Genomic DNA, 12,837 nt, shown 5'->3' on the forward strand with positions numbered 1-12,837 from the left:
TATGAAATTAAATGGATCTGGTCGTGGACCCGTTGTTGGCATTTCACAATCAAAACGTAGTATATATGGGAATGGAATGGTGCACACATAACAAACACACGACTTACGAATTCTGACGTGTGACTTGTGACTTGTGAGTAACACGTGTTTCACCATGATTTAGCAAATAATGATAGGATTTAATTGTGTGTTTTTTCGGTTACAAGGATTTAATGGTGTTTAGCCAACATTAAAACAGACATGATTATTTACCCACAAGAAAAAAAAACGAAGACATGATAGAGAGTTAGATAACGTAGCATTCTTATTGACACATACCCACCATTCTCCCCTTCTTTTTTGCCAAATCAAAAAGAACAATTCTTATTTTACTCTCACTTTACTCTCCATTTCTTTTCTTTTCAACTTTTTTTTTAATATATAAACAATTGTCTAAATTACTCTACATTTTGATTGTAGGGATCATACTCACTGCTAGCCAATTGGCGCAACTCACATCTTCCTTCTCAAGTTAAAATAAGTATTATCAAATATTGAAACAAGAAAAAGAATAAACATTTAGGGCTTGTTTGGTATTCTACTCAAAATTCATCAATTTTTATTTATTTAAAAACATGAGTTTTTAAATACTGATTTTAGGATCTAAAAACTTATTAGAGAGAGAGAGAGAGAGAGAGCTATAAAATCTCACATTTTTTTTTGTTTTCAATAATGGGGTGTTTTTGAGTTTATTTTGAATTCGAGTTTTTAAAAATGAACCTACCAAACGGATTTTTGTAACATTGAACTTAAAATATATTTTTGAATTTAATAATATTGAATCCAAGTAGGATTCCAAATGAGCCCTTAGTTGCAGGTGAGTTTTAGCACGCTACTCAAATTCCCTGCACCAGACATGGACCAACTTGAGTACTCAAATAAAACCGCGGGAACATTTTCCCCAGATCCAAATTCACACGAAATGGCTTCTAGTCTCAGTAAATATGTGACCTTCACTGTTTCGATTTGAATTTTTTCTCTCCGGCCAGAACGATTTGAATTTTTTCAGCAAGGTGAACCATAGGAAATAAAATTACTAGAAAATTAGAAATGATCCTTAGAGAAAAAGGATTTTTTTCAAAATGAATTCATTTTATTAATAAAGTAAATCAAATAAAACAAAACTTGAAACCTCATAACCTGGACAAGAAAAAAAAAGAAAAAAAGAAATGTTACAGCAGGATTCATGCTATACAACAATCTCCCTGAATTACATACATGTTTAACAAGGGCAGGCATATAATATATCCTTTCAATAGTTGCTACCCAAACTCTTAGGCCAAGAAAAACTTTGGGGGACCCAGAATCCAAACATAAATCTTCAACAAACAATTGCCATCAGTATGCATACAATATGAGATATAAATTTAGTTATATACCATGAACTTCATGAATTCGAAGACGAGTACTATAAAGTAAGGTTAGGCTCCAACTGATGAACTCATTATCTGGATCTGTAGATATACATGCAAAGATATAATTGTATGGCATTAGAAGGGGAAAGTCATGAACTTTTAGGGAAAGAAATTACTCAGGCTTTTCTAGGCAAAATTTTACCTTGTTGACAAGCAAGTTTACTTGCTCTCTGTACATCTCCTTTAAGTCTACAATATCCGCGCGAAGTTCCTCCAGCTAGACAGACACATGGAGCAACTTTGAATCAGGATTTGACATAAAATGACGATTTGTGTGCATTCCAAATAGAGTAGATAAATAGAACAAATTGGAAAATGACAAATAAGGGAAATTATTCACTTTGGTGCAACTAGTCATACAAGTTAACAGAACTTGGTTCATGTTGACTAACATCAAGTATTTTAAACTCGAAAAGTGATGATGGTTTCTCTGGACAAAGAAAATAGCATGGCAAACAAATATGAAGGCAGATTAGATAAATCCTCCATCTTTCGAAAGTTTGCCTATGCAGGCTGTCTGATTTTTACAGATAAATTAAAATTCTATACAGAAAAAGTCACTCTCCCTCTCTCTCTCTTATAATTTCAATACACACGCCTCATGTACACAACATTCATAGATCAATGATTCACTATCATAGAAAAAGAATTCCAACTGGAAACTTAAATGTACCTCCTCATCACGTTCGCCCATTAGCTCCAGTGCAGCAGAGTGCCGCCTCCTTAGTGCATCTAGCTCTGCTCGTATGCTAGGTAACATGCCAGCCTCTGCCCGTAACTTTTCACACTGCAGCAATGTAATCAATTTCAAGCTCAATTATAAACAAGATACCTCCACAAAAGTATTATTACAGATTGAAACTCAACCTGTTCTGTCATTTTGACTAACTCCTCGGCAAGAGAATCGCGAATAGATTCCATGGATGCCTGAGTAACATTGATGAAAAACGTCTTAGGTAAAACACAGCAATAAATATTGTAAGGAACTCAAAAGTCCACGATAGATCCTTTAGTTTTTAATTTTTGAAAACATAACACTTTACTTTCAAGTTTCAACAATAGCAGCTCTAAGTAGAGCTCAAACAGGGAATGCTTAATACCATAGCAAACACTATAAGTAATGTAGAATTAAATTTTTGTATATGAGGAACTCAGAAAGTAATTCATACCAAACGAGACATGTAAGATGCAAGTTCACCCTCCTTCTGACGAAGGGAAGCTTCAAAAGCACTAGGTGTCATGCTCTTCATATAGTAAGGGCTCATGGTTGCCTCCCCAGCATTTCTCCTCTCAGAGAAACTATCGGATGAGTCCAAAGATGCTTGCAGAAAATAGCTTTCCTCCATGCTCCCCAGGCTGCTAGCACTTGAAAGTTTTCGGCTCAAGCTTCCTGTTAAAAGTTACAAAATGTATAGCATAGACAACAGACAATCAAAACAGATGTAACATAAACCAAAGTATCATACCATTCTCTAAAGCCGAATTGTGCCTTGTTATAGCACTTTGATCAGATACAGTAGTAGAACGCGCACGAGATGTCCTTTCCAAATCCAACCTAGCAGCTTTCTCCCTTTCTACCTCCTGTCAAAATCAAAAACTCAATTCAGGAAAGCTAATGATCACTAATGTCATATATTTTGAATAAGGAATTCAATTTTGGATATGCTCAGAGAAGTTTTCTATCAACTGTTTCGTCCTTTTCAATTGCCTTACTCCTTACTTCAGATCTTCAAATCAACTCGTGCTAATACAAATATTATAGGGAAAGGTAACTTCACTTAACAACCCGACAAATAAATAGGAGGTGAGAGCCCAGGTTTCATGGAATTGAAATATAGTAGACTGACTGATAAATTTAAATAAAAATTTATCAAGGAACCCGAAGCACCACCTGCTGTAGCAGTTCCCTATGCATCAATGCATCTTGTAACTCTTGCTTATGTTTTCGCCTGAGTTCCCTAATTTCTTCTTCAAGCTGGTTTGCACGGCCTTCTTGAGTATCAGCTTCCTCCTTTGCTGCAAGGTACTCCTGCCTATTTTCAGCTGCTCTTTGTCTCTCCTTTTCAAGAGACTTACTTAACTGGGATTGTTCAGCTCTAAGACATGAAATCTGAAGTGTATATCTGGTTTAAGTTAATCAAATGATAGCGATAATTGATAATTTCAAATGATACAACCAATAAAAAGCCAACCTGAGCCTCAAGAACATTAATTCGAGATAAGGTTTGAGACAAGCGTTCATTCACAGATCGCTCTCCTTCCTCAGCAGCCGCAGCTTTGGCCTCTGCTTCCTATAGAAGCAGTAAAAGATCAATGATATGTACATATTTCAAATTAAAACCATAAGTGCTAAGACGTTCCACAAACCTGGAGCCGAGAGTTAAGAGACCTCTCAACAGCTGCCCAAGCTTCTGCCCTTCTTGAAGTTGTTTCCTGTTACCATGGAGACAATCAAAACTGAAATCAACTCCACAGGATTGAAAGTAAATTAAAGACCAGCATCCAAAGTGCACAAAAATCCTGAGAATATTTCCAAAAAATGCATTGAAGTATTCTAAAATAAAAAGTATTGGAATATGCAGTCACCTGCATAGCTTCAATCTGCCTAAGAAGAGGCCTGGTAGATTCTGGTACTTGCGTAATCAATTCCTCACATCGCCGCTCACTTGCCTAAAGAAAACAACAGCTAAGTCAAATAATTGCAAGATATTTGCAACAATTGGAACAAAAAAAGAAATTAAAAAAAAGAGTGAAAAATTGGTTTAATGACAATCAAAGAAAGCTTCACGGACTTGATAACATCTCTGAAGATCCTCAATGTCCCGGCGAAGCATGTCTTCTCTAAATACTGCCTGAAAAGCAATAGATAGATCATTTAGGCCATCACTTTTGGCAGGTCAGCTAAATTAACCAACAATTACAATACTCGAATAAAAAACCTGCTGCTCCGTTCTAGTCAGCGTTTGTCGTAATTCTTCAAGTGCCTGAACTAGCATAGCTTCCCGTTCCTCAGACTCTCTTAGACGACTCTCAAGCTCAGATCTGGCTTCACTGTTGGCACGTGCCTCTGCCATCGCTTCTGCCTCCTTGGCAACAGCCAAAGCATTAGTATAATACTCTTTCTGTGCTGCGAGTTCTGTTTGGTGCTTTTCTATAGTTTCCTGCAGCAATTTTTCTGTAGCCGTCTTGTCCCTCTTGATACTCTCCACTTTATTTTCTTCTACCTGAGGGTAAACCACAAACTTACATATTAGTAATGAAAGGCATTTTGCACCACAGGCCAATTCAGTAGATGTAAATTTATTAACCATATGTATAATATCCTTGACAGTAGTTCCTCTAGATATTTAAATTAGAATATGCTTGTAAGACAACATATAAACTATTATAATAATGTTCCTGGGGTCAAATAGTTTACTGTTTTAAGATATTATGAAATTGACTACTAAGAAAGCAGGTGACATAAAAACAGAAATATGATCAAGAAATCCTTTGTGGGATAATCCATTATCCAATATGGAAGCTTTCGGCCAAGCAGCTTTGAGAAAAAAAGGAAAACAAGTGCTTCATCAATTTATGTGCTGTAACTTCAATGTCATTTCAAATTTTATGATGACTGAAAGAGTTGTCTTTATCAAACGAAATCAGAGAACCACAATTTTAAAGATTCTAACATAAATGAATTACCTGAAGTTTAGTAATCAACCCTTTCTTCTCTTCTTCAAACTCTCTGATCTAGTATTCAGAGAAAAAAAATATAAGAATACCTAGCAGTGAAAGGATTAAAGAATGACAAAATCAGACAATGAATAAACCGGCTAGCATACCTGAGCCCTTAATTTCCTAATCTGTCCTTCTTGAGCAGCCTGCTTTTTTGAAAGCTCTTCACCTGGTACATAAAAATGCAAAAATGAAGGAATTTCCATAATTATTGATATGATTGCATAAAGAAACCCTCCTTGCATCCACAATAGAACATTGGCTACGTTGAAATTCACTATGAGGCACAAAATATGTAGAACATATTGAGCTTCTCAAGAGAAACAGAGACAGACAGGGACAGAAAGAGACCTTCAGCCATAACTTGATTAATTATTTCATCCTTTTCCTTCAGAAGAGCAGCTGCATCACTTTTCTTATTCTGCTCCCGCCGAAGCGTGTCCCTTTCCTTTGTAAGAGCATACACCTGCAATCATAAGTTGGCATAGCCCCTCCAATTATCAGGAGCTGAATTAAAAATAGGCAAGTACCAATTTCATCAAAAACATAACGGGCACATATAACACCTAGATCAATCCAAGCACGATTATAAACAAGACTTTATGAGAAGACCTACCTTCCTTTCAAGTGTTGCAACCCTTTGATGGTATTCCTCTCGCAGTGACTCGACTTCTGCATCATTGGATTTTCTCTGTTCAATTATTTTCACCAGTTAATATGTGAACATCTATAAGAAAAATAATTATTAAAATCACAATACTATATGGCTGATAAAGCAAATTGGGAAAGAAAAAAAAATTGATAATGAGAATGTGAACTAGTCAACCATGGTTGGTTTCAAGAAATACCAGAAATTTTCCAAAACATGAAACATATAATTAGACAACCATCAAATTGTATGTGCAAACTTATAATTCCATAACATGATTGTTACACTGACAAAGATCAAGCATCAGGAATGCTTTTGGGCAAAATGAATAGTCCAATTAGAATCTATGCCTTTATTTTGCATTTACACACAAACAATTTTGAAGAAAACGTTGAAATCAAAATTGAAAAAAGAATGCATTTTAAAATTTAAATATTAACTCAACATAAACCACTCGCAAGAGGAAGTAGCATGAATATAGCAAAGATATTTTCATCCAACAATTCTCCACGGATGCTTCATTCAGTGACAAGCCAAGGGGGCAACTACCTCCCTATAAGAATTTCCGTGATTTCCCTATATGCTGGGTTATAAATGGAAGATGGTAGCAAATACAAGTGCATTATACACCAAGAGTGAAAAATCAAAGTAAAACATGCATGATCAAGCCATTATTTTATCTACTCAAATGAAGGTATAAAAATATTACAAAATGCATACCTTCAAATCCTCGATCGCAGATTTTAATTGTTCATTTTCATTCATAAACTTTGCAATCTCATCAGCTTTTGCCTGGAAAAGAATCAAATATATCAGACGTTCAGAACTGTAGATATACATACAATTGAACAGACATTAACAATGTAACATAGCTGCACCCAGAGAGATCCACAATGAAGAAAGAGTATAATAATTCTTCTCTTGTATTTGTTGCTGCTTTAACTTAATTACCATATACAGAAATACAAAATGTTTCTATTTTCCTAAATCAACAGACACAGACACAGACACACACCATCTGCAAGACTAAAGGTGTTCAGGTTAACTAAGCAAACTTCATAAACCTCCGATATATGTAGACAGCGCTTCTAAATTAAAGAAATCCAGTCAAGAAGTTCAGTAGTATTGTCTCAAGTGTTCCACTAAATGAACAGGGATAATAATAAATGGTTGTGATCTTATGAGCTCTCAAATAAGATGCTACCTAATCATTCATCATGTACCTGGGCCTGTCTTGCAGCACCTTGCAATGCAGCTTCCATCATCTTCATCTCCATCTTCACCTTCTCCAATTCAATCACTGAAGAGTCAGACACATTTTCCCCTGAGCTCAGATGTTGCCCTTTAACATCAGCTTCATTATCATCAGCTTGTTGCTCAACTTCAGGTTCCTCAACAATGGCATTATGCTCTTTTGAAACTGATTCAGAAACCGCATCCGAAGCATCATCAGAAGGATTTACACCCGGTGGTTGATTGGTAGAAGATCTACCACTATGAATTTCCTCAGTGGTAACAGAGTGTAAACTGGAGGGCTCATTCAAACCTCCAGGCTGGCTATCAGTTGGAGTCTCACCTTCAACCATAGCAACTGTTTCAACAATCTCTCCAGCCTGAGTCATATGTCCATCCTTCTGCTCTACTTGTGTCTTTTGTTCATCCACATCAACATCATGTGCCTCACGCAGAAGAACAGTATGACCCTCCTCAACTTGATCTACCTCAACAGCTCCTGACTTACCCTGCATTGTTTCTGGATTTACTGAGGGTCCCACTACTGAAATCTTGTTGTCATCTTGAGAACCCACAGATTCTGATGGGCCATCATTCTTAACAGTGGGTTCAAAGGGCTCAACTGGCAGTGAAGATGATTCAGATTCAGATTTTTCAGGCTCTGCTACCACAGTCTCTGTTTCCTCCACCGTCGCAGCATGCTTACAACACTCTTCATTACCGGATTCGGCCTTCTCTTTTTCTTCGAACCCAAGGGCGCTATCGAAATTCTTCTCGATGTTCTTGACGCTCTCCTGGAGCTTATTCACGGCCCCGGCGAGATCGGGGAAGTTCCCCAGAGAGACTTTCCCACTGAACCACGCCATTCTTTAAACAAAACACCGAATCAGATTCAATTCAAATTCAATTATAAGAACCAACCATAAACTGAAATCAAATTTGAAAACTGATCGAGATCCAATTCCAAATAGGTCGAATCAGAAAAAGGCAAAAGAGAAATGAACCTGGTTGGGGTGGTCCGATTAATTCCTGGTGATTCAAATCATGGCGTATGCTTTTTGAGCTGAAGAAGGAAACTTCTGTGAGATTCGCGGTTGGTTTCACGAATAGAGAGTGGTTTTGTGGAAAGAGACGGACAATGAGGGGTTGATCCGAATTCTGATTGATCTGTAAAGTGAAATTTTTAAGTGCCGAGTACGATGAAAAGCGTACGACGTCGTTTGTTAATTTATTTTTGGGTGCCTTTATTTAATCCCAAAATATTTATAAGTTAATCCAACCAAAAAAATCGCATAAAAAAACCCCAACTAATTATTATTATTATTATTATAATGAAGTTCCTTTTTATTATATTTTTGGTGACACAAGCTATAACGGAGAAAGATAATTGTTCTTAACTACCTTGAGCTACAAGCTCCACCACTAGTCTCTCTGTGTATTCCCACTCGTAGAGACGGTAATTTTCCCTCGAATTAAGTCTTGCGATCAACATGAGGTAAAAGATGAGAGATACATGCATTTCTTGTTGGGACAAGGGTCACCCAAGATGTGTATAGATGAGAAGCTTGATTTGCTAGTTAAAATGATGAAAGGTTGGGTATGGGCCATAGGCCAAAAACCGATAAATCCGTGCCTGGTGAGGAGATGCAAGAGCAGGTGCTGAGAAACGATTATGGACTTGGAAAACAAGTTCCCTTACTAATAACTGAAATTTCAATGCTTTTCTTCGTCTGAATATGTTACCCTTTATAATTTAATTATCATTTACCATAGTTTGTTAAGGCTCAAATAGTTCATGCACTTGGTTCCAGATTAAATCATGCTAAGCTACTTGGTTTTAATTCTTTCTTTTTGGTGACCAGATGAGAGGAAGTGCTTTCTGGGTCAACTTCAAGTAGGGTTCTCCAATGAAAGATGGAAACCAAGAGAGATAAGGAAATTATGCACCACATTAAAATGTGAGCAAATTTTGTACAAATTGCTCTTTCACTCCACCCACTTCCTGCCAATCCCTTCCCCAAAATACATTCTCATATCTGGAATTACACATCTGCCACAACAGTTGGGATTTATTAGAAATTCACTGGCCCAAGATATCTGATATGGATTTGTTGACGATTTGGAAAAGCTCTTCCCTGTGGACAAAAGAAGAAAATCCAGGTGAGTTCCTAGTAGAAAACTATGAACACGCTCTACTGAACAGCATCTGCTTGTATTACAACTGAAGTTACACAAAGATTTGGGTGAACCATCTAAATCTAAAAGTCATGCATAAGGTAATCTTTCTTATTTTCAAAGCAAAATAAAATTGTAAGTCATTGGATTTTCTCTTACCGATCAGGCTTGAATAAGAGGTATCGATATATAAACCACTGAAACAAATACAGAGAGAGAGAGAGAGAGAGAGAGGCAAGTTAATATTTGAATGAAACAAGAGGTAGGTGTCAACAGAGCAAATAAAGATTACATATGTGAAAGTTGCCCTACTGCATTTGCCAGGACAACAATAATGACCAAAGGAAAACTTAAATAAAAACTTTCTCCTGCTTGAGCATCCTTAGCAACCAACTATATCATACACATAACACATACTTACCGAAGAATAAAGTATGCCAACAAATTCTAGTACACTTGGGATAAGCGGCAACTTGTCGATGGCCTATACACATAAACAGGGGGGAGGGGCATTAAACCGTCAGAACTCCTGCTAAGCTGAGAGTTTCTTTTTCTTTTTCTTTTCGGGGTCACAAAGGTGAAAGTCAGTTCACTGATGAAAACAGTGTCTGTGTGTGGCAAAGTTAAAAAGTCTGCAAATAATACCATAAGATGTAGACAAATGCAATTGCTCTAAACTACTGTGTTGGTTGTCTTCTTAAAAAATCTATCCTATGTTGGAGCAATATCACTAGGTGTGGAAACTTTGAATTTGATTTCTCAACACCACCCCAAGTTATCTGAAAAATGGGCCAGTAAAGAAACCAGATGATTCTAGTCAGTACTAGTACATATAAGATCGATCCTATCTACAGTTGCAACGACTCATGTTTATTTGAGTAAATCATTTCCTGTTAACAACGTAAAGAAGAGAGAGGTCCAGAAATTACTGTAATCAGATTCGATGATGCCCAAAATGCAACTATAGCTGCAAACCCCAAACCAACAAGACCTGGCCGATCTTCCGAGTTATCCCACTGTTTCAAATCATAGCAAGATCAAGAAAATATTGAGACTGACATTTAAAAAGAAACCAAAATTAACTTGTCATTTCTATGGAATGAAGAAACTACTGCTTAATGTGGAAAAAATAAACTGACCAAATGTTGGAAGACTATAAATTCTTAGCTTATTAGCGGAACATATCGCAGTCAATTATCTCATAGGTGAGAAATAGACACCCTTTCTTGCAATTTAATAAAGGAGGAAGCTATGAACTTAGCACACAATTGAAGACCATTAGAGGAAAGAAAAGAAGAATGGAAATATTGCATAATGATCCAAGCTCACCCAAGCATACCATGATTTGATTTTGCCAAACAATGCTTTTTTGATTGAATAAACACAAACCAGACATAAAGAAGATGTGATTACAAGAACACAGAGGGAAAGAGCTTACGACATTCTGAACAGATTTTACAATACTAAGGGAGTTCGAAGACTCCGAGCTTTCCCCAGTAGCCTTCACCACGACAGAGGCACGATTCTGTCTCTCTGCAATGTAAGAAAATTATGCACCTAATATAAGACAACAATGCAGCCAAGGTATGGAATATGTGCATGTCAAATTGAATTTGATATGACACTCAGACTCATAATCACGAACTCCAAAAAATTCTGATAACTTAAACCTGGTGTTTCAGATTCAATTGTTTAATTCAATCAATTCCCTACAGAGTTTCTATTCTAAATAGTTGGCAAGTACCACTAAAATTACTTCTGTTAGCTAATTTCTTCTTCTTCTTCTTCTTCTTCTTTTTTTAAGTTTCATTACAGAAATTGATATCTTATATTGCATTAGCTAGCTTATCTGAGTTTTCCAATCCTTTTAAATCTTATAGTCAAATACCATAATTCAACAAATCCTTCCTCCATGTAACATGGAAATAGAGAACTTTGACCAAATTGCCCCAATTTTCAACTAAACTAGCTGATTATCAACTTCACATTTCACTGAAAACAACCAAGCATACACCCTCAACATAAATTGATTATCATTTAACTCAGCTCATCAAATAGAATAACTTTTTAAAGAAAATAAAATAACAAACAAATAAAGCAGAAACTCTGTCAAATAAAACAGAGTAGTTTAACTACAACTCAAATTTCAAAGAAAGAAAAAAACCCAAAATAGCAGTTTCGGTATCTCTGAGGAGGCTCACCTCTAATGGAAGAAAAAGGGAGTTTTGGAAGAGCGCTGAAGAAGGTATTATTTCTACCATGGGCGGCCAGTGGTGGAGGCAAGCTTGCAATAATGGACGCCATGCTACTTAAAGAAAACTCCAACAAAATTTGCGCAAATAAGAAAAATAAAAACTAAAAATTCAGAGAAATGGATTTCCCGTTTGAAGTCCGAAGAGTCTCAGACGACTTAAAACAAGACCAAAAGCTTCTGTAATTTGTGAATAAGATTGATAGTGCTCTAGGTACCACTCAATTTTTAAACTTTTTTTTCTTAAAAAATTTATGGAAGGCATATATATTGCTATTCTTAAATTCTCAAATATCTCAAAAAATTTCTCTTATTTAAGGAAACAAGTTTTAACACAACTACTTCATTTATAAATAGACAAATGTGTAAAACAATAGTTTATTAAAATACAAATAATTAAAAAATAAAAAGGAAATAAAAATCTATTTCCAATTCTTTGTAAATGAATTTAAAAAAATTAAAAATCAAGAAATCTATTTTACATGTGAGTATTTTCTTGGCACAAGTAGCACAAGGGTATTATAGGAAGACAAAAACCAAAATTATATAGAATATTCATGCTGACATGGACACAGGGCCAAACGACTAAATTAATGTCTAAACAACCAAAACTAATATTTGATCTCTCTCATCGGAAATTAATCTAATGGCATATTTACTAATAGGTAATTGGATTAGAGGAATTGAATTGAGGATGAATTGAATTAAGGAGGAGTTGGATTTAGGAGAATTAGATTCCGGATTCTTACTGAAGTTGTTTACTAAACCATATAGATTAATGAGAGTTAGATTTCGGATTCCTATTGAAGTTGTTTACTAAACCATATGAAATTGGAGTATGAGTGGTACTAATTACTAAAATGTCATTGTTGTTGGGTTGTAGATGGCAAATTTGAAATTTTGAAAATTGTGTGACGATATATTGAGTATAAAAAATGAATTCCTAATGGGTTAGTTCTCCATAAATTAGAGTACCACCTCCCACCCAAGAATTGAATTCCTCTAAAATTATGAATTCAATTCATAATTTTGTGTGGGCCCCACTTACTTTTCAATTCCTTGACATAAAGTAAACGCAGGAATCCTCCATAGGTGGAATTCAATTCCTGATGAGAATTCAAATTCCTGATTAGTAAACACACCATAAATTGAAACTTTCCTGGTATGTATATTTTTGTTTTCATTATTTTCGTTTCCTAATGAATAACATTCATATCGATCTAATCTTTGCATGAAAGACACCTTGAGTGCTTATTAAATTGGAAATAGAAACCCTCAATCATATTCAATATCAATATTAAACAAACGCTAGTTTTGTTCTGCCGTGTTAGAATTGGTACAACAAGTTTTAAAAA

The 12,837-nt window shown here is 35.7% G+C and overlaps 2 protein-coding genes across 6 annotated transcripts; both read right to left on the bottom strand.

The window, feature by feature from the left end:
- Positions 1-685: 685 nt before the first annotated feature.
- LOC117621357 (golgin candidate 5) lies at positions 686-8,218 on the bottom strand. 2 transcript variants are annotated; one of them, XM_034351785.1, is made up of 20 exons: positions 8,061-8,218; positions 7,047-7,923; positions 6,544-6,615; positions 5,791-5,865; positions 5,526-5,640; positions 5,282-5,343; positions 5,142-5,189; positions 4,394-4,678; positions 4,247-4,306; positions 4,041-4,124; positions 3,822-3,887; positions 3,647-3,745; positions 3,346-3,564; positions 2,921-3,035; positions 2,624-2,844; positions 2,322-2,381; positions 2,128-2,241; positions 1,597-1,671; positions 1,419-1,493; positions 686-884 (listed from the first exon to the last, which is right to left on the bottom strand). In XM_034351785.1, the coding sequence occupies exons 2-19, from the start codon at positions 7,920-7,922 to the stop codon at positions 1,461-1,463; spliced, it is 2,679 nt and encodes an 892-aa protein (XP_034207676.1). In that variant the 5' UTR covers position 7,923; positions 8,061-8,218; the 3' UTR covers positions 686-884; positions 1,419-1,460. The 2 variants fall into 2 exon arrangements, with proteins under 2 accessions (XP_034207676.1, XP_034207675.1); XM_034351784.1 differs by lacking the exon at positions 686-884 and having other exon boundaries at positions 1,160-1,493.
- Positions 8,219-8,932: 714 nt separating this feature from the next.
- LOC117622086 (protein CURVATURE THYLAKOID 1C, chloroplastic) lies at positions 8,933-11,712 on the bottom strand. 4 transcript variants are annotated; one of them, XM_034352618.1, is made up of 6 exons: positions 11,433-11,707; positions 10,571-10,764; positions 10,161-10,247; positions 9,653-9,715; positions 9,391-9,428; positions 8,933-9,191 (listed from the first exon to the last, which is right to left on the bottom strand). In XM_034352618.1, the coding sequence occupies exons 1-6, from the start codon at positions 11,533-11,535 to the stop codon at positions 9,137-9,139; spliced, it is 540 nt and encodes a 179-aa protein (XP_034208509.1). In that variant the 5' UTR covers positions 11,536-11,707; the 3' UTR covers positions 8,933-9,136. The 4 variants fall into 4 exon arrangements, with proteins under 4 accessions (XP_034208509.1, XP_034208511.1, XP_034208510.1 ...); XM_034352620.1 differs by having other exon boundaries at positions 10,670-10,764; positions 11,433-11,698; XM_034352619.1 differs by lacking the exon at positions 9,653-9,715 and having other exon boundaries at positions 11,433-11,712.
- Positions 11,713-12,837: the final 1,125 nt, after the last annotated feature.

Source organism: Prunus dulcis, chromosome 3, assembly GCF_902201215.1.
Source record: "Prunus dulcis chromosome 3, ALMONDv2, whole genome shotgun sequence".
NCBI lineage: Eukaryota > Viridiplantae > Streptophyta > Magnoliopsida > Rosales > Rosaceae > Prunus > Prunus dulcis.